Raw genomic sequence first — 19,858 nt, 5'->3', positions numbered from 1 at the left:
CCAGGGACCTCTGGCAGCGGGCCAGGACTGCCACAAACAGCATCCTGGGCCTCTGTCCCTGCTCGGAGGGTGCTTTTCCCAAGGCTGCTGCAGCTGGGAATAAAATCAGCGGGATTTTTCAGGCACTTGCTGCAATGACTTTCTAAATTATATCCACCTGAGCGACCACCACAACCCTTGTTTGGTCACCACAAGCTCGGGGTTTACCTTTCCTACAGTCCACAGATAACGTGGAGAACAACCAAGATGTGCAAGAACGATGGAATCAAAGTTATTACTGGAAAAACAATCCTGCTGGGATTTCCTTACAGGTGACAGCCCTGAGGCAGCACAGCTGCACTTGGCCAGGGGGAGCTTTTGGACAGAAACAAAGCATCCTGGGCCTCTGTCCCTGCTCAGAAAGGTGCTTTTCCCAAGGCTGCTGCAGTTGGGAATGAATCAGTGGGATTTTTCAAGCACTTGCTGCAACAATTTTCCAAGAGATATCCGCAGAACGTCACAATCCGTGTTTGATCAGCACAAACTCAGGGTTTTATTTTTTCTAGAGGGCAGAGATATGTGGAGGACAACTGAGGCAATCAAAGTTATTACTATAAAAACAATCCTGCTGGGATTTTCTTAGGGGTGACAGCCCTGAGGCAGCACAGCTGCATTTGGCCAGGGGAACCTTTAGCACAGAAATAAAACATCCAGATCTTTTTAAAAAAAAAAAAAAAAGGGTGAGAATTCTGTTATTGGAGGTGAAGAGAGAAAGGGCCAAAGGTTTCCACTCAGCACAGGCTGCTCGAGGCTCCTGAGAGCCACAAGGAACACGTTTTTCCCTGCACCCACTGCAGGTTTATCCTGCACACCCCAATTTGGGAATCGACTGCTAAAGGTGGGAAGCCAGAACGGTGCTCTGGAGACACCTCTGGATCAGAGACACCTACTTGGTCCAAGGCTGACACTTCTCATTCCTTCCCAGGGAGAAAGTCCCCTCAGGACACGGTGAGCACACTGGAAAAAAGGGAATAAACCAGGCAGGGCGTGAGCTCAGTGAGCAACACAACTTGTGTGACAGCCACACAGCAGTGACATTAATAACTTAACAACAATCTGCCTCGTAGAACGGACCCAACAAAAAGCCTCTAAAAACCGGAGATTTTGGGGTAGAAGTAACACAGCACACTCAGTGGTTCGTTTTAACCTGCAAGTGGCAGGATTTCCTGCTTTATCTACTGGTAAATGATGGATATCACCAAGGAGAACGTTCACGGTTCTGGCAGGAACCACAGAGCAACAGTTCGAACAACTGCCCTGGCGGGGAGATCTCCGAGAGATAAAAGGCAGGAAAAGCTTTTGACTGGAAACAACGAGGGGCAAAACGACAGCAGGTTTTGCACTGGAAATCACCACCCCAGCCTGGCGTGGAGGCAAGAGCTGGATGAGCCCGGCACGTCCCCAACTCACCACTTCCCAGGGGCAGCCCAGCTGGCATGAACCCTGCCCGGCACACGCACACCCTGTCCGAGGTCTTCTCGCACCTCTTCACCTCCACACTGCCCCGCTCTGGAAAAAAAGGAGCAGAAAGGCAAGTGAGGGACAAGACACCGAGAGAGAACGAAGATGAACCCCCCCCCCTCCTCCCCCATCGTGGGTGGAAACACCTGCAGAGAGTTTCTGACAGCCCTGAGGGCAGAGGTTTCCAGGCCCCATCCATCAGCACGGAGCAGGAGGGATCACACATTGGGATAACATCGGGACAACCCAGACTGCGGGTCGGAGGTGAGGAAGCAAAGACTGATTTTTCCCAAATTTTTTGGGGGGAGGAACCCCCCTCTGTGCAGTGCCTTACTGGTGTTGCAGACTGTGCAGCTGCTGCAGAAGCTGTGGTGGTACTTGCTGCTGAAATACTCGTCCTGGCAGGGGCTGCACTCCGTGTCTGCCGTGGCCGTGCAGCGGTTCCTCATCCTCTCCCCTGAAACAGGCAGCACAAACTGCTTGGTAGCACCAAAAAAACCCCTCTTTTCTCTCCCCATAAATTATAAATATATGTATTTATCCATCAGTAATGCGACTCGGCCCAAATAAGCCCAGACTGGGACAGAAAAATCGTTGTTGCCTTCGTTTTGCCTCTCCATTTTCCCATCTGCAGGTCAGCGAGCACCATTCACCTGCTCACTCAAATTCTGTTTTATTGAGGGCTGAGTGGCAAAATGAAGATTATTAGAGAGCATAACACGTGTAATAAATTACATTTTTACTGTCTAGACAGGGAAGAGGCTGTGAAGAAATGTTTCCCCAGCAGCAGCAGATTTTCTAACCATGCAAAAACCTGATAAGAGTGGTTTTGGTTTTTTTTTTTTCAGTTTAAGGGGGAACAAAACGTGAGAGATAAAAGTGTTATCTCTATCTGCCCACTAACGTGCCTTGTCTTACACTGAGTGCAGAAACACTCAGATTTTAAAGAGCTTTGAGCTGAAAAGCTGATTTTATCCCAATTAGCATCTTGGAGGATAAAGCTCCTGCATCAGTTCACACCACAGACATCTTGGGGATAGACTTCATGAGGAAAATAAGAAGTAAGGAGGGAAAACCAAGCTGGTTTTTTTTCCTGGCAAAAAAGGCTGAAATTCCCTCCTGGAGACTTGTGGATTGTAGAAAAAAACTCGTTTAATTTCTACAAGAAGAAAGGAGGAAACAAGTAAGTTCCTGTCAAGTGACTTTGCTCATCTTCCTCTATGAATGGACTATTTTTCCTTTAAAAAAAAACATAATCCACCTTGTTACACTGTGCTGATCATTATGATCCAAGGACATGGGTTTATTGCCTTAAAAATCCCACCAGTAACATGAGTAATATAAACTCTGTTACAGAGGAAAAAGCTTAAAAAACATATTTAGCAGCAAAATAGTTTTCATTATTAACTAAGACTTCTGAGGGTTTTTATGTGATAAAGGACAGTAACATAAATGCCATCACTTTTTTTTTTTCAGATAATACTCCCAAAGTGAAAATTCCCTTGGCTGACACATTAAGAGACACAAGAGTTAAAGACTAAAAGGGAGATTCCTAATTTTTTTCTGTCATAGGAAAAAAAAAAAAATCTGTCAGGATTGTCCTCACCAAATGCTTTTCTTATATCCTTCCTATATCCTTACATTATATCCTTTATATTTCCATATTAAGGATATATCCTTAAATATATCCTTTATGTTGAAGTATATCCTTGTACATATTTAATTATACCCTTGTAAATCTTTAAGGATATCCTTGTATATATTCAAGGATATCATTGTATATATTTAAGGATATCATTGTATATATTTAAGGATATCATTGTATATATTTAAGGATATATTTGCATATCTTTAAGGATATCCTAATATCCTTATTTAATTAATTTCATAAATATTGATTAATTTAATAAATATATTTGAGGACATGCTGAAACATTCCCAGAAAGCTGTTTTATGCCACCTCTGGCTCCCTAACAAGCAGATTTCCCCCCAGAGCCCCCATCTGCAGTGACTTACCCGGGGCACAGTCGCTGCAACATTTGTCCCGGAAAGGATATTGGTGTTCCCCACATTCCAACCCCCAGGAACGGCCAACAGCAGCCAGCAGCACCACCAGCAGCAAGAAAACAGCAGGAAAATCCCAACCTGCAGCTGCCATAACCATCCCAGCAGAGTTTTCTGGGCTCTGGGAGATGAGATTGCACAGCCCTGGCCCAGCAGGACAGGCTGATATGGCGGGGCTGGGGAATTCCCAGCTGGTGCTTCCACGCCCCCTTCCTTCTTCCCACACCACCCCGAGCCTGCTTGGGGGGGGGGGGTTTGGGTGGTTGGTTTTTCTTTTTCTGCAGTTCATGAGTGAAAAGATTCACAGGCAGGAAGGCAAAGATGCTGAATTGCATTCTCAGCAGGTTTCTGTTCTTAGCCCTGAAGGTCCCTCTAAAGGAGCAGCAAAGCTCAGGTTGGGAACGGCTGGAAAAGCGGGAAAAGCAGGGATGGAGGAGGCTGAGCGGCTCCCCTGGCACTGCAGCTGTGCCCACACCCAGCACCGAGAACAGTGGACACATAAAGAGTTAGTGAATTTAATTTTTTAATCTCCCAGAATTTGACTTGTTTGGTCAAGGAATGAAATTTTGGGGGTTCCCGAGATGGGAGCAGAAAGGCCGAGTGAGGATGTGCCATGGGGAGCAAACCTCTGATTTGGATTAATTTAGATTAAAAAAAAAAAAACAACACAGCCAGGCTTCCCAAGTCACATCCAGGTGCAAAAGGAGGCTTGATTGGAACAGGAATTCTGGAATTGCAGTTTTCCTGCAGTGTCTGGGAGGGTTGGACAGCAACATCACAATGGATTCATCCGCAAATGCTGCTTCTCTTTCCTCTCCTCAATTTCTGGGAAGAGGCAAAACAGCAACTCCTTATCTACTTCTCCTGTTTTCCAAGGATTTGGGAAGGTAACCCCTATGGAAAAGATATTATAGCTTGAGATTTTTCTTTCCAAAAGTCCCCTCTCCCTGAAGTGGAACCACCTGCAGGCAGGGAGTAGCCAAACCTCTGATCATCCTGAGCCCAACAGAAATCATTCATTATCAACAGAAAAAATACATACACTTGTCAACTGATATTACTAAAATGTCTCCCTTTAAGCTCATTTCACTATGAGATTATCAATGGAATTTATCCCTCCTTTCCCCTTTTAAAATCCCGTTCTGTCTCTTCCCAAGAGTTTCGTTTTTCCCCACAAACCTGAACCCAGCACCGTTTCCAAACGGAGAAAAATATTTAATGGGAAAGAAAAAAAAAGAGATATATTGATATAAAAAAGACTCTTATACAAGCCATTTAATAAAACCAACAAAAAAAGAGGAGGAAGAGTGAAACAGAACCAGCAATACTTATATTTACATTATATTAAGAGAATAAATTTAATCAAATATAACATCTCGCTCGGATTTTGCAGGAACCCTTCACAAAGAGGGTTTTTCGGGGTTGGTTGTTTTTTTTTTTTTACAGTAAAGATGGAACCAGAGTAAAAATAAACGTTCTATTTTTGCAGTAGTGGATGGGAGCCAAGATGCTCTGAGAGATTACCCAGAGCCAGGCTGATCAAAGGGCTTCCCGAGTGCCGGGTGTTCACAGCTCAGAAGCAAAGCCTGGAATTTCCCCCCTTCAGCACCTCAAATTCAGCTCCAATTTGCACAGAGACAACTGATTTTACCAGTCTGAACAGCAAGTTTGAGTCCACGAAGAAACTTTCCCCTTGCATTTCGTTTCAGAGCCAAATCCGGGGTATTTTTGAAGCCATAATCTGAGCTCTCCCCCATCTCCCCCCAGGGCAGTTGCCAACACAAAGCCTGTCGTGCTACAACCAGGTTTATTTTGAAGTAGATGCCAAAGAGCTTCTCTCTCTGAAGTTTAAAACAAATTCCTCCCCACAGTCCCGAAGGATAATTGGGAGATGGAGGGAAAACTTGGATTAAATTCCCAACTGGGCTGAGAAAACCACTGGGAGATGGGTGGAGCGTTCCGTGGGTATTCCCAGGAGGTCAGAACACGCCTTGGAACCACCAATCCCTTCCCAAATCCCAACATCTCCCTGTAATCCCTGATTCCCAAGGATCAGCAGCTACGAGGGCAACAAGTGAAGTATTTCAGAAGCCTCCCCCAGGTATGATCTGTTGAACTTCAGCTGGAATCACTGCCCAATCCAGGGTGAACTGAGGGATTCCAGGGCCTTTCCCACTCTTCCCGGCCTGGTTTCCCCTCACCCCAAAAGGCAGCAGATCCCGTGGATGGACGGAAGGTTGGAAGTCTGGGACAACAAACTGGAGGCAAAGAACACAGATTAGCAGCAAAGGAACTTTCTGTCTGTTTGGGGCTCGGATTTCTTCCTTTCTCCCTCTCTTTTTTTTTGAAAGCCAGAAAGTGCTTCAGAGCTCTGGGCCAGCGAGCAGGGTCAGAATTCCTCGTGGACATTCCGTGCATAGTCCATGAGTTTGCTGCCCGTGAAGTACTCGCTGTATTTCAGGATCTCCTCCAGCTCCAGGTGGTGGTTTTGATTCTCATCTGCCACTGCAATCATCTGCTTGGCCTCGTTGAGGGCGTTGTACTCGTTCATGGGATCCATGTACTCCTGGAAACAAGGAAGAACATCCTCGGCACTCACTTGCCCGCACATCAGCACCTGCCCCTTCCCCTCACATGAAATAAATTAAAAGGTGGGGCACTTAATTAAAAGTTAGGAGACTCAAGATTTCATTTTTCCCCGGAATATGTGATGGATGTGTAAGTACACAAAGACTTCACAGGTAAAACAGCTGTTTTTAAAAGGAAATTCTCAGGAAAAAGGTCATAAAATTTGTCCATATAAATATGTATCCATAAAATATCAAAAATCTATACCCAAATATTTGCATACTGAGGTGAGGGACTTCAACATTCATCCAACTTTCATTTAAACTTTAACAGTCTGGGGAAGAGAAAAAAGTAGTAGAGTAGTTCTTCTTGCAGTAAAAAAAAAAAAAAAAAAGCCCCAAACTAGAATCCACACTTGAAAAATAATAATTTGGGGTTAAAAAAAGAATAAACAGCCTAAAAGACAAGAGCTCTCTGCTGTTTTCAAAGCTGTGGGACCCACAGTGTTTGTTCCACGCTTGAAAATCATTTGGGTTTTAAACAAGAAAAACACCCTGCTCTTTTCAAGGCTGTGGGGCCCCACTGTTTGTTGGGCACTGGTTTTTTTTTTTTCTCAATGAATCTCTAGATGGGCAGTTACTCCTTTTACAACTGGAAGTCTGAGTCAGTGCCACGTGGCCCAGCTGAGCTGAGGAAACCCGTGCCTGCTTTCAGCTTCCCCCCCCACCCTCCCCCAAAAAAAACCACCAAAGTGTGTTGTGTTTAAAATTATTTGGTTTGAAATTATTTGGGAACTCACCTCCAGCTCTTCCATGGTGACAATCCCATCATGATTGGCATCGATCACCTCCTCAAACTCCTTCCTCCTGTCCTTCACCCAGTCGTCATCGATGTCCTGAGCCTGCTGGTTCTCCACGGTGCCAACAGGTAAGGAAATGAACTCTGACAGGGTGAGTTTTTTATCTCCATCCTGATCTGCAAAAGCAGAAGTGAGAAGTTATTTGCTCCAGTGCCCATTAAAAAGGAGAAATCTCACTGGGCCGGGCTGCCTGCAGCCCACAGCCCTCACTGCACTCCTGTGCCAACACTTAGGGATTAAAAAATACAACTTTGTTGTAAAACTCAACCATTTGTTCCCACTTTGATGAGTGGAAGTCACGACTGTGACATGGCTGCTGCACTGGGGTTAGTGCCCTCCTCATGAAACTTACTGTTTTATAATATTTAATGTTCAGCAAACCTTTTCTACCATTGCTACCATGACCCTGGAGCAGCAGAGCTGAAGCTGAAGGAGCAGAAGATGATTTGCTTCCTGTGAGGTACCTTTAATGTTTCTACTCTTGAGTACCCTTCTAATGTTCTGCTTTTTAACAACCAGAGCCTTGAGACAACTGCAGACAGATGCCAGGATTTGTGATAACAGCTTGGGGTTTGTTTTTTTTTTAACTCATCACATCAGCAGATGAGCAAACAAAGATGTGCCAGAATTCCAGCCCGACCCAGGGCAGCGCAAGGACCACCCAACAAAACGGCGTGAGAGGAAACAGCTCCTGAGAAGACACTGGAAAATTCCATACCCAGATCCCGGATGATTTCCTTCACCATGAACTTCAGCATCCCCCTGCTGTGCTCTGGATGCAGGAAGGACAGGAATTCTTCCTCATTCAACAACAGGTCAGGAGGGGGGTTGTCAGCCTGGTACCACCGATCCTTCAGGTTGTCTAAAACTTCCTGGGCTGCAAATTTCACCAGATGTTAAAGTTGTTGTCACCTTCAATCTGTTTAAAAGCTCTTAAAATACTCCTTGCCCTGACACTCGATGCTCCATGAGCCACCCCCCACCCCCCCCAGTTCCACTTTTCACAGTATTTAATGACACGGAAATGTTTTTGCTGCAAAGAGCAGATGCAAATTGAAGTACCTGCGAATCAATAGATAACTCAGCACCCAAATCCTTTTACTTCTCTCTTCGTTTCATTTCACAATCCCACTTCTTTCACCTTACACCGTGCACACAACCACTGAAGTGAATTTTTTTTCCCCTTAACTCAGCTGAGAATCACAATTTACCCCCAAGTTTCTGCTAAAACCACACATCTGAGTTGAAATCAAACCCACACGGCGTGGATTTGGGTGCACCTACCGGGCCTGAAGAGACCCACAGGAAAGAAATACCTGCCCAGAGTATTCTTTTTCTCATGTAGGCATTTTCTAAATGACACACTGGAAAAAACTCTGCCTGCAGCGCTCCCTGCTACCTGCAAGCACACACTGAAACAAAAGTCTGAAACATCTGCTTTGCAGCAAGTTTTAAAACCTTCTGAAAGGCTTCAGATAATGATTTTTTTAATTTAATTTAACACACTGGCTTAAATAACTCCTGAAGGCTTTTGGCTGTTGAGTTACAAGAGGAAGAACAACCCCAATGGTCACATCTACATTTCTGGGCTGATGGTTGGAATTTTTCAGTGAATATTTCTGTGAAGAGTAAAGAAATCCTTCAGTCTTAAAATAAAGATATTAATAACCTTGGGCAAGTTTGCAGCTGGCAAGTTTTAGTTATATCAAGGACACAGGTCAACCAAGGCAGTCAACCCCAAATGTGAGAAGTCCTAATTCAACTCCCTTTGCCTTAAGTCTTAAATGAAATTAAACTGTCAATCACCAGCTAGAACTGGTGCTTTAATTCAAGGAGTGCCCCTAATTTTGGCCTGTGCTCCTGCTCAGGCCTTACACATCCAGGTGTTCATTAAACAGATCCCCTCCCCCAAAAAAAGGCATTTTTTACACAGCATTAGAGTCCAAGACTCAGCTTTGCCTCTGGGCCCAGGAAGCTGCAGATGAAGTAATTTGATTTTTCCAAATAAGGCTTGGGGCCCAGGTAGAGCAGTGCTGGTGCAGAGACACTTGCCTGACTCAGCAGATGTGTTATCTGCTGAGCATTCCTGTAAACTGCAGCCAGGCCCCCCTGCACAGGTGCTTTCCCTTGCCAGAAAGCTCAAAGCTCCATTTGCATCTCAGTTGCTTTTTGATCAGTGGAAAGTGTAACACAACCAGCTTTTAAATGACTAATTCCTGCAGGGAAAGGCAAAAAGGCTTTGTGTTTTACTTGACAGTAAATGTAAACGGAGTAAACTTAAATCCTTGGGTTGGGGAGCTCGGGAGATTCCTGCTAAAATCTGCCCGTTTTTATGGCAGATTTCAGGTGGAAAGAATGAAGGATTTCTGCCTTATGACTCCCACCTCCTATATTTGGGTATAGGCAGAACAACCGAAACATTCAGCTTAGAAATCATGAACAGCTTTGACATTCAGGTTTCAGGAACACAACAGAAAAACCAACACCCCCCCAGTCTGCACTTACTTTCTTCATCTATTTTCAGCTCTTCGTTGTTCTTGATCTTCTCAGCAATTTCTTTCTCATTAAAGCCTTTACTTGCCAGGAATTTGATTTTATATTCATCCCAGGACACGTGGCCTGTGAGGAAGAGACAGATCTTAAATGCTGAACTTTTGGTCTCATGACTTTAAAAACAAAACAAAACAAAACAAAACACCAAACCAGCCCATTCCAAACCTTTTGGTCCAGCCCAAGCAGCAGACCGAGGTTTATGAGTGGCAAGATAAAAACTATCACCTGATTCAACTTTTACTTGTTTGGGCTTCATGGAAACAACCGGTGGGGTTGTCACCACAGCACCTCTGAGTGGCTGTGGTCACCAGGAGATGCAGGAATGGCTCCTCTTACCGTCCCCATCGGGGTCCACAGCTCTGAAGTGCATTTTGTTCTCCTCCACGGCCTCCTGGAAATGCTCATCCGTCTTCTCCATGATCCAGCGCTGCATCTCCTTGGCTCCAATCTTTTTGTCATTATTTATATCCACCCTGGGCAAAGGGCAAACCACATTTAAGATTTGGGGGGTCGGGCAGTGAAAGGTGCAGATTCGAAATGAATTCCTTTATTCAGCGACAACAAACAGGCTGAGAACATTTACAACCCTCTGGGAGAAGCTGCAGGTTCTTGGAACTCCAGAGTAGTAAGTGGGAAGAGAGCAATTTATTGGCTAATTAAAGGAACTGCAATATTGAGTTACTCCTCAGTGGAACACACTCAGCCCTCCTTCACTTCTCTGCAAGGTAACTCAGGCTCTGTTCAATTTAACTCCCATTCCTGAGTAAATTTTTCAAGGAGAGGAAACCAGAGCGCATCCCAAATGGAAGAGTGGCTGGTTTGCTGTGGTTCAGAGCCATCAGCAGCTCCAGGCTTCCCCTAACTGCAAGCACTTGAACTGTTTTATACTTTGTAGCGCTTAAAAGTGGGAAAAGACCCCATGCTAATCCAAGTTTCCTCTGTTACACCTCCACCTGACAGCTGAGAGTTTTTAATTCTTAACACATTTACAGGTTCTGCACACACATTTGTCCTCCAGGAGGTTTCCAAGTTGTCTGCTTTGTCCAAGGATGTCCTTTTTCCAACTAAAACCCTCAGCAAACACCCAGCCTGACAATCCCTTTTTCCTGAATGGACCACCAATGCCACCTCCCAATTCCACCAATGCTGATTTTACTCAGGAGAACACAAAAATTACAGTTGAAGAACAAACACAAACCCCACTAATTTGCCACTTGGAAGGGTTTTTTTTTTTGAGGACACCTTTAAATATTTATTCAAAATAGATACAACTGAAAAGCCACTTAAGAGGCAAAAATCTATTTAAGGCACACCAAAACCACTCTTGTCCATTATAAAAACCAAACCCCAAACATAACAAAACCCCCCAGCTTGACTCTTGCTTTGTTATCTCTGTATCACTGAAATGTTATCACTGAAACTTGAGTTATTAAATATGTGATTTGCCTCTTAAATGTCAGCTAAATGTTAAAAAGCTCGAGCCAAATAACCACCCCAGCACCCGATCTTCTAAAAACACAATAAACCTATTACTGGAGGGGTTTAAATATCGTATCAGGGCTACATTTGAATCTCAGTGCCAAGAGCAGTAAGATGCTGATGGCAACTCTTTCCACCCACCGGGTTTGACGTGGAACAGGTACAATAAAAATGAGACTAAAGCAGAGCATTTTCCCCTCAACGTTTAACATTTTATTTCCTTAGATCAAAGCCAGCAAACTTTCTACTTCCAAGCCGTACTTTCCACCTAAAATCACCCCAGAACCAGAAGCGAACCTCCCATTTATTGCTCATTTAGGTCGTGACAAGCACAAAGGTGGCACCTCTGAGTAAGAAACAAGTGGGTATTTTGTAGGATAACTGAATTTTTCCTACGGTGAGGGTTATATTATATATGGATAAAACCAGAATAAACCACTTTCAGCCCAGATGTTCAACCACAAGCCACGAAAAAAAAAAAAAAAAAAAATCAGATTTTTGTGGCCACCCTCCAGAAGGTCCATCCCCAATAACCCACTTTCAGATCCCTGGTTTCAGGTCTCACCCAGAGCCACCCCCCCAAAAAAAACCGCTGAATTTTTGTTTTTTTCGAGCCCACAAATCACTTCAGAGCCGGTTTCTGTTTCATCCAAACAGTGACCTCAGGGAGCCAGAGCACAGAAAGCCAACCAACACAATTTACCTTGCCTGGAAAATCGTGGTTTGGGGAGCAATTCCTTCATGTTGCAACTTTTATTTCCAGGAATCTTGTAGGATAATAATTTATGCTTTGAATTGGCTATTTTATCCTGGCTGTTTTATGCCATTTTATCCTATTTTATACACTGAGGAATCTCAGCTTTCACTGGTTCAAACCACATTGGGGTGTGTTGTCTTTGTGCCTTCCCAAGACAGCAATTCCAGAACATCTGGAAGCCCAGGATTTTCCCAGAGGATCCCAAGGATTTCTCTTTTAGCCTTTAGGAGAAGGTCTGGAAAGCAATCAAAGCCCCCACAAAGCTTCCCGACGTTTTTAATCTGAGGGAATGTAATTTTAAGGCTCCGAATGAAATGGATCTTGAATCCAATTATTTTAAGCTCCCTAAGAAACCTCTTTGATAACAAACAGGCAGAAATTCAAGAGTTTAGTAAATTGTCCTTCCCAAATTACGAACAGTGTTTCCAACACACGTAAAATAGTAAAGAAATCTTAACGTTTTTATTTATATCAGTTTGTCTCCACGGGCATCCCCGTGGAATCAGCAGCATTAAGGGCACCAATGTAATTTGAGCTGCTCTAATAAAATGAATCATTCGCTCAAAAATGCAAATAAAGCCAGTTGTGCCACCTGGTGTCTGAAAGTGCACCCTGGGTTTGATTTCCAGCACAGTGACTGACCTCCAAACAGCTGACCCAGACCTCAGCCAGCACAGAAAGTGCTTTGTGAAGGGAAAAAAAGCCTTCATGTCTTAAATATTTTTAAACCAAGTAAAGAAAAGAAGGAGATGAACCTCTTTAAAAAGCTCTAAAAGAAAACTTTAATCTTTTCATACCCTGAAAGGCTTTTTTTTCCACACAGGAAACGTGCATTTTGGCATAGACTTTCCTAGATAACAACACTGGTCATGATTCTCAACACTCCTGAGGAGGGTTTGTAGGGGTTTTTTAACACCTTCAAAACACAAACACAGCCCTAAAAGGATGAGGATTTCCCCTTCCTTCATCATTGTGATTTTTAAGTATTACAGGAAAGAACTCCAACTTTTCTTCTTTCTCTGCTCTTGGCACTGCCCAACTTACTTGGAAAAAATGACCATCAGCTTCTTCCTGTTTTTTCTGGGCTCTGAATCTTCCTCAAATTCTTCCATCTCCTTCCCAAGGAAAACCTCCTGATGGAATTCTTTGTTCAGGTGCCCATCCATCTCCATTTTGACCCCGTTCAGGTGGTCTGGGGGCAGGATCTCGTTCTCATCCTTCCCATCCGCTGCTTTCTCCCTGAGCATGGAGTTATTTGCAGGCCTGGCATAAACATCCATGAGGAGGAAGATGAACAGGAGGGATAAGTACAGAGATCCCAAACTGCACAGGAAGGCTTGTCTCGACATCATTTTGTTCCTTTTTTTTTTTAATTCAAAAAAACCGGGTGATGAAATTACTGTGGGTTAAATGATCTGAAAACACAACAAAAAAAAAATGGAGAAAAACACATAAATTAGGCTCTGGAACGTGAGGACATAAACGATAATAAATAAAGAACACCTAAAATTCAGGAGAACCTACACACAAGTATAAAAAACCTACACACAGGTATAAATATGTAAGTATAAAAAACTGCACAGAAGTATAAATATATAAGCATAAAAAGCTACACAGAGGCATAAACATACTACATTATAACATATATAGTACACACATACTATATATATACTATAATGTGTATTATATGCATACTATGCGTGATAGAAACTACATGGAAGTATAAATTAGGAACAACCTACATACAAATACACAAGTATTTGCTGTGAGAGAGTAAAAAAGAGCCCATTAAATAATAAACACACGGAATTAAAGTGCTGGTTTTCAGCTTGCAGAGGACTTTGGAACACCCCTCCAGAGGCACAAACAGCTACAGCAGCACAGCACTACCCCAGAGATCCCAACACCACAGCTGTTTAGAAAAGGAATAAAGGTCTTTTGGGAGAGGGATGAGCGAGGGGAAACGCGGTTTGATCCCAAGAGAAAGCGGAGCTGGAAACATGCAGGAAACAGCGGCAGGAAGCGCAACCCCTCGGCGGACCTGTCACAGAACCATAAAAAAAAATCACAGAATGTCCTGCGAGACGTGGAATCATCCAGGAAAAACGCCCCAAATCCAACAGCGCGAGAGAGATCGAAACCACCCCCACCCCCCCCACACACACACACGCCCCAAACCCGGCAGGGCTGCGGGAAGGGCCGCCCGCACTCACCGGGGGAGCGCTCGGCAAGGAGGGAGGGAGGGAGGAAGGCGCGGCCCCGAGCGCCGTGAGAGGCGCGGGGAGGCTCCGGGCGGGCCCGGCCGCCCCTCAGCCCCTCGCAGCCCCTCACGGCCCCCCGGGCGCTGTGAGGGCGGAGGAGAAGGAGGAGGAGGAGGAGGAAGGAAGATGGCGGAACCGCGTCACCCCACAGCGTGAGGCCGCAGCCGCCATCTTGGGCGAGGGCAGCCGCCATCTTGGCTGAGGGCAGGAGCCACCTCCCCCTCGGCTCTTAAAAGAAACCTCCCTCAAGCTTCACTTGGTGAGTTTCAGAAGCCGAGAGTGCTTTGTTGAGGCGCGGTCGCAGCGCGCTGGGCGCCCTGGGAATTCACACAAGAGGTATCGCTGCTACAGCATCCCCTCCCCAAGGAATCTTGTCCCCTCACGGCAGCCGTACAGACCCCCCCCCATTCACACACACAGAGCCGTTCCCGCCTAAACCGCGTGGGCGTGGCCGCGCTCCGTGAGGGGGCCCCGGCGGCCATGAAGGCGCTGCGGCGGCTGGGCCGGCACCGCACGGCGCTGGGGCTGGGCGGGCTGTCCCTGTGCGCCGCCGTGCTGCTCTACCTCGCCAAGTGCACCTCCGAGGGGCTGCGCCCGCTGCCCGCGCCCCCCGCCGCCCTGCCCCACAGCCAGGCGGGCCGCGGCGCCCCGCCCGCCGCCCCCCCTCAGCGCGCCGAGGGCAGCGCGCTGGTGGCCGTGGTGGTGATGAGCGGCCCCAAGTACAGCGAGCGGCGCAGCATCATCCGCAGCACCTGGATGGCGGCGGGGAGCCGCTCCCAGCGCGGCCGCGTGTGGAGCCGCTTCGTGGTGGGCACGGCCGGGCTGGGGCAGGAGGAGCTGCGGAGCCTGGAGCTGGAGCAGAGCCGGCATCGCGACCTGCTGCTGCTGCCGGAGCTGCGCGACTCCTACGAGAACCTCACGGCCAAGGTGCTGGCCACCTACGCCTGGCTCGACCTGCACCTGGACTTCCAGTTCGCCCTCAAGGCCGACGACGACACCTTCGTTCGGCTGGACGTGCTGGTGGAGGAGCTCAAGGCCAAGGAGCCGCGGCGGCTCTACTGGGGCTTCTTCTCGGGCCGGGGCCGGGTGAAGTCGGGCGGGAAGTGGAAGGAGAGCGCCTGGGTGCTGTGTGACTATTACCTGCCCTACGCGCTGGGCGGCGGGTATGTCATCTCCGCCGACCTGGTGCGCTACCTGCGGCTCAGCAGGGACTACCTGAACATGTGGCAGAGCGAGGACGTGTCCCTGGGGGTCTGGCTGGCGCCCATCGACGTGAAGAGGGTGCACGACCCCCGCTTCGACACCGAGTACAAGTCGCGGGGCTGCAACAATAAGTACATAGTGACTCACAAGCAGAGCATCGAGGACATGCTGGAGAAGCACCAGACCCTGGCTAAGGAGGGCAAGCTCTGCAAGGAGGAGGTGAAGCTCAGGCTTTCCTACATGTACGACTGGGGGGTGCCCCCCTCCCAGTGCTGCCAGAGGAAGGATGGCATCCCCTGAGAGCCTGAGGGCAAAAAAGGGTGGTGATGGACTCGCAGCTTGGTTACTGTTACCTGGGGAGAATCCCGGTAACCAGGGGTTACAAATTACTCTAAAACAAAACAAAACAAAAAAAATAAGAAAAAGATTTTGCACGACTCGTTATGTCAATGAAAACCCTGCAACTCCCCGAGAGCTGCTGACGTGGCACGAGGTAGAGATGCTTAAAAGAAAAAAGCAGAAGGAGGTGACAGAAAGCTGGAAAGGCTCCTGTGACAGGACTGGAGGCAAATAATAGGTTGCAAAACATGGATAGCACAGAAAATAAACGGGGAGAGAAAAGCTGCTGGGAGATTGTCCCAAGATTTGTTTACTAAAGATTGTGACAGGCCTTTGTGCTGCTGATAAAGGTTGTGAAAACAGAACCTGCTGCTGTTTCCTGGCAGGGCAGAAATGTCAGTTTGGGAAGAGTAAAAAGGCTACAAATCAGCTGCTGTTGCCAGAGGGAACAGGGCTGGTTATTGTCAGGGGCAGGAAAAGGGACCAGTTTCCCCTGGGATACCTGAGCTGGGGGAGTGTTCTTGGCAAGGAATGGAGTTATTAGACCTTCTGTGTGTATGACTTGTCTCAGAGCTCTTTGCTGTTTCAAAGGCAACATGTACATAACTTATTCTGGATTTTAAACCTGGCAGCCCCAGAGTGTTTAGAAAGGTTTAGAAAGGTGGGTGAGTTTGGTATTTGGTGTATAAGCTTCCCCTCCAAACACTGTGTGTGAGGAATCATTTCCCTTCCAGCAGTAAATAAATCCCCTGACTGCTGCCAGACATTGTAGAATTCAGATTTATATTTCTCTGGGTTGGTTCTCACCTAAATGAGCAGTGGAGGTTCAATCTGCAGTGTAAGGAGTCACATTTAGGTGCCCAAAAGCTGGACTGGGTGAGTTCCCTCCTCCTCTCCAACAGGCACCTTGTAAAGGGATTTAAAATAATTTTACAGGAGGTCTGAATGAATTGCTCCAGAGACACACCCATAAATGTGATCCTGTCCCTGAGTCCTGGCCACACTGAGGAGCAGCAGATGCAGATTTTAGCAGTGCTGGCACACAAACAGTTCCACCTCGTTCGTTATTCATCTCCAGGCCTTGAGGTGAGCCTGGAATTCAAACATTATAACCTATATATATATATAAATATAAAATATGTAACACCCACAGGTATTTTTCCCAGAGCTGCCAACTCCCAGGAAGCTCCATCAGCTGGACGATGGCAGAGGTTTTTTTTGCTTTTCTGTGTGAAAATGTGAATTTTCTTTCTCTTCGAAGTGTCCTTTTGCTGAGGGACATCCTTAAGGACCAGTTTTGCTGTTTGTTGCACTCTGCACTTTCACACCCTCCCCACGTCTGTTCCCACCCTAAAGCAACAAAACAAACAAAAAAAGGTGCCAATATCTGTGTTTCTGCTTCACAACAAAATTAGCAATTCATACCAAAGGAATCAAGCATTGGTTTATGTATTTTTTGTTGTTGTTGTTGTTGTGTTTTCATTTTGATTAAATTATTGAGGATTAAGAAAAGTGTTTGCAGAAGGAAAAAACTGAATTATTTCAGCATGTGTCCATCCTAATGCATGCTTAGGTACTGCCAGGCGATGTGCTTTTCCCAAGGTATCCTATTCCCAACCAGGAATTCAACAAGATCAGAAGAAACTGAACTTGATTTTCACTTTTTATTTTTTTAAAGTGTCTATTTGCCATAGTGCTGTGTGTGTATATCTGTGATTAAATGCCTGTAATGTATTTATTTATAATCGTAATTCCTGGAAATGTATATTCTGTACAGGAAAAAATAAGCTACTTTAAAATGGCATTTTAAACTTCAACTTCCCTCCATTAACTAAAACATATTTCTATTTTACCTGAAAGGGTTTGTGTGGGACAGACCCATCGAGGTGATTTTGAGCTCCTTATTTCCTGCCACCATCCCTGGGGGTTGTGATTGGGATGTTTTTTATACTTGAAAACCAGGATTTGATCTCTTGGTAGTCAAATAAATGTGGTTTTTTTTTTTGTTTTTTGTTTGTCCTTAAAGCAGCTCTGTGAGAGTGGGAAGGTTTGATGTGAAAATAAAATTATCCAGGAACAGATTCACCTGGTTTTTGTTTTTGTTTTGGTTTGTTTTTGTTGCTGTTCTTAGTGGGAAAAGGTCAATGATAGGTTGGGCTTTTTATTTATTTAAATAATGTTTCTGCTCCTTTTCAAGGCTCCAAAACTTGGCCTTTTTAAATATTATTTTAGTATGGAAAGGAAAAATCATCAACCACAGCTTTCCTAAGTCACTGGTACACACTAATTTAGAAACATCAGCAGTCTGTGACACTCATGGTAATATTTACAGATGATTTTTTTTAATTCCTTTTTTTAAAAAAATCAAGCATTAAACAGCTGCCAGAGTGAATTAAACCAGCAGAGAAATTGATTGTTCATGGTGTGACCCTCTCTGTGATACCCTGCCCATCCTAATTCTGTGTTTTTCCCAAGACAAAGTCAGAAAAAATGGGGGGTTTAAATTTAAAAACTTGACTCTAGTGTGGTTAAAAAATATCTAAAAAAAATGGAACATTAATAAAACACCTCAGGTTTGGTTCTGGTTTGTGTCTTTAGGGAGGTTGTGGCAGAGAATTGAAAATATTTGCACTCTTCCCATCTGCTCAGATCATTTCAAGCACTTTCAGCAGCACCAGTGTAGGTGGATTGTCCTCTTTGAAGTGTGGGTGGTCCCATTAAATTATTAATTTCCCTGAATTATTGTCCCTGGCACACAGGAATTGCTCCAAACTCATCCAAGGAAAGGGAGGGCAAAGCAAGGGCTGGGTCGCAGCACCAGATATTCCAAAAGCAGTGGAATAAATAAAAGCAGTGGAATAGATGGGATGGATGAAATAAACAGGAGAAGTAGAATAAAATAAATGGAATAAAATAGAATAAAATAAAGAGAAGGAAACAGAATAAATGGAATAAAATAGAATAAATGGAATAAAATAGAATAAATGGAATAAAACAGAATGAAGTAAATAGAAAAAACCAAATAGAATGAAATAAATTGAATAAATAAAATACAGAGAGTGTAAGAGCCTCGTTTCCTTTTCCATAACACAACTCCAGAATAGCCAAGGAATGGTTTAACTCCCCTCTAAACCCAAACCCCTCCCAGTTTAAGCCAAACCCTTCCCGCGGTTTTCCTCTTCCCTTGCCCTATAAAATTCCCTCACTAGATGGCACTCCCTGCCTTTTGGAGCACCTGGAGGTACCCAAAGTGTCCAAAATCAGGACTCGAATCTGGCTTTGTTCTCTAATAAATATCTTCTGGTTTTAGCACAGGTGACTGGGAAGAAAAGGAGAAGAGTTTTCCAGATTCCTGGCTGGAAGATCTCCAGTGGGGTTTTATCTTCTTGCAGGGTGGCGGCTCCCTCAGCTCCTTCCCACAGCCATGGAATCACAAAGGCTGGAAAAGCCCTCCAAGATCCCTCCAAGTCCGACCCTTAACCCTTCCCACCACTAAATCCTGTCACGTCCACGTGGATTTTGGACACTTCCATGGACTGTGGCTCCCACAGGTTGGTCCAGAGCCACGAGGAGACCTCCCAAACCATGAGCCCTGAGCCCTCAAAGTTCTGTGCATCGGTTATTCCCACAGGATCGAGCAGAAACCGGCCCCTAAAATGAAATTATAACCACTCCACGCCTCAGCTTCCCCCTCAGTGCAGGGATAATGACGTCAGCACTGGGAAGCTGAGCTCTCAGAGGCTTTGGGGTCCGTGGCTGGATTTAGGGAAGTGCCTGATTTATCTCACACTCTGTAAAAGCCCAATCTGGCTCCTGAAAAGCTCCACCAAAGCCAAGGCCGGAGCTGGGAGGTTCCTGAGGACAGGGAGAGGGGTAAGAAAATAATAAGCAAGATCTAATTTCTTTGGAGTAGCAGATAGTGCCGGGAGGAGATAATTGAGGGCTCCAGTGGCTGCAGATAAGATCAGACTCACTTACTATTTCCAGCCAGGCTCAGACAGCGGGGCTGGAGTCACCGAAATAAATCCTACAACCTGAGACGAGTGAAACTCAGCGTCAGGAGCTGCAGGCTCCCAGAGATCTCCATCTGCAAGATTCCAACTGGCTGGAATCAGCCACCAGGGAGGATTTTTTCCTTGCCCAGTTGTCCTGAGCACCGGGGTCACTGGAGATGGCTGAGGTGAAAATGGGGAACAGGAAGGGATAAAATGGCCTTGCCTTTAATTCCAACTGTGCCAAGAGGAACTTTCCCCAAGAGCAGCAGCTCTTTTTGGG

At 45.6% G+C, this 19,858-nt stretch overlaps 3 protein-coding genes across 3 annotated transcripts in view; 1 reads left to right on the top strand and 2 right to left on the bottom strand.

The window, feature by feature from the left end:
* TNFRSF4 (TNF receptor superfamily member 4) overlaps positions 1-3,664 on the bottom strand; it is a 10,722-nt gene extending 7,058 nt beyond the window's left edge. The window contains exons 1-5 of the mRNA XM_027909012.1: positions 3,517-3,664; positions 1,835-1,957; positions 1,450-1,548; positions 930-996; positions 9-93 (exon numbers count right to left, since the gene is read on the bottom strand). Of these exons, the coding sequence (XP_027764813.1) occupies positions 9-93; positions 930-996; positions 1,450-1,548; positions 1,835-1,957; positions 3,517-3,664 (522 nt within the window). The remainder of the gene's footprint in view (positions 1-8; positions 94-929; positions 997-1,449; positions 1,549-1,834; positions 1,958-3,516) is intronic.
* A 2,223-nt stretch (positions 3,665-5,887) lies between these two features.
* Positions 5,888-14,115, bottom strand: SDF4 (stromal cell derived factor 4). The gene is made up of 7 exons (XM_027909014.1): positions 13,994-14,115; positions 12,825-13,195; positions 9,881-10,017; positions 9,497-9,610; positions 7,710-7,868; positions 6,932-7,107; positions 5,888-6,130 (listed from the first exon to the last, which is right to left on the bottom strand). The coding sequence occupies exons 2-7, from the start codon at positions 13,130-13,132 to the stop codon at positions 5,954-5,956; spliced, it is 1,071 nt and encodes a 356-aa protein (XP_027764815.1). The 5' UTR covers positions 13,133-13,195; positions 13,994-14,115; the 3' UTR covers positions 5,888-5,953.
* A 296-nt stretch (positions 14,116-14,411) lies between these two features.
* Positions 14,412-15,701, top strand: B3GALT6 (beta-1,3-galactosyltransferase 6). The gene has a single exon (XM_027909013.1). The coding sequence runs from the start codon at positions 14,522-14,524 to the stop codon at positions 15,542-15,544; it is 1,023 nt and encodes a 340-aa protein (XP_027764814.1). The 5' UTR covers positions 14,412-14,521; the 3' UTR covers positions 15,545-15,701.
* The last annotated feature ends 4,157 nt before the right edge of the window (positions 15,702-19,858 follow it).

Source organism: Empidonax traillii, unplaced genomic scaffold (genome assembly GCF_003031625.1).
Source record: "Empidonax traillii isolate 1590-97213 ecotype Southwest subspecies unplaced genomic scaffold, ASM303162v1 scaffold1915:size109364, whole genome shotgun sequence".
Classification (NCBI taxonomy): domain Eukaryota; kingdom Metazoa; phylum Chordata; class Aves; order Passeriformes; family Tyrannidae; genus Empidonax; species Empidonax traillii.
Note: the sequence above shows the minus strand (reverse complement) of the source record. Positions and strands in the feature narration are given on the sequence as shown.

Bases quoted from the DNA above. Each gene is read 5' to 3' on its own strand.
- SDF4 (XM_027909014.1), bottom strand. From the start codon at position 13,132: ATGATGTCGAGACAAGCCTTCCTGTGCAGTTTGGGATCTCTGTACTTA. The intron at 9,611-9,880 runs GTAAGAGGAGCC...TCTTCCTCACAG, and splicing joins TGTGGACCCCGATGGGGACG to GCCACGTGTCCTGGGATGAA. The intron at 7,108-7,709 runs GTATGGAATTTT...CTGCTTTTGCAG, and splicing joins GGAAATCATCCGGGATCTGG to ATCAGGATGGAGATAAAAAA.
- B3GALT6 (XM_027909013.1), top strand. From the start codon at position 14,522: ATGAAGGCGCTGCGGCGGCTGGGCCGGCACCGCACGGCGCTGGGGCTG.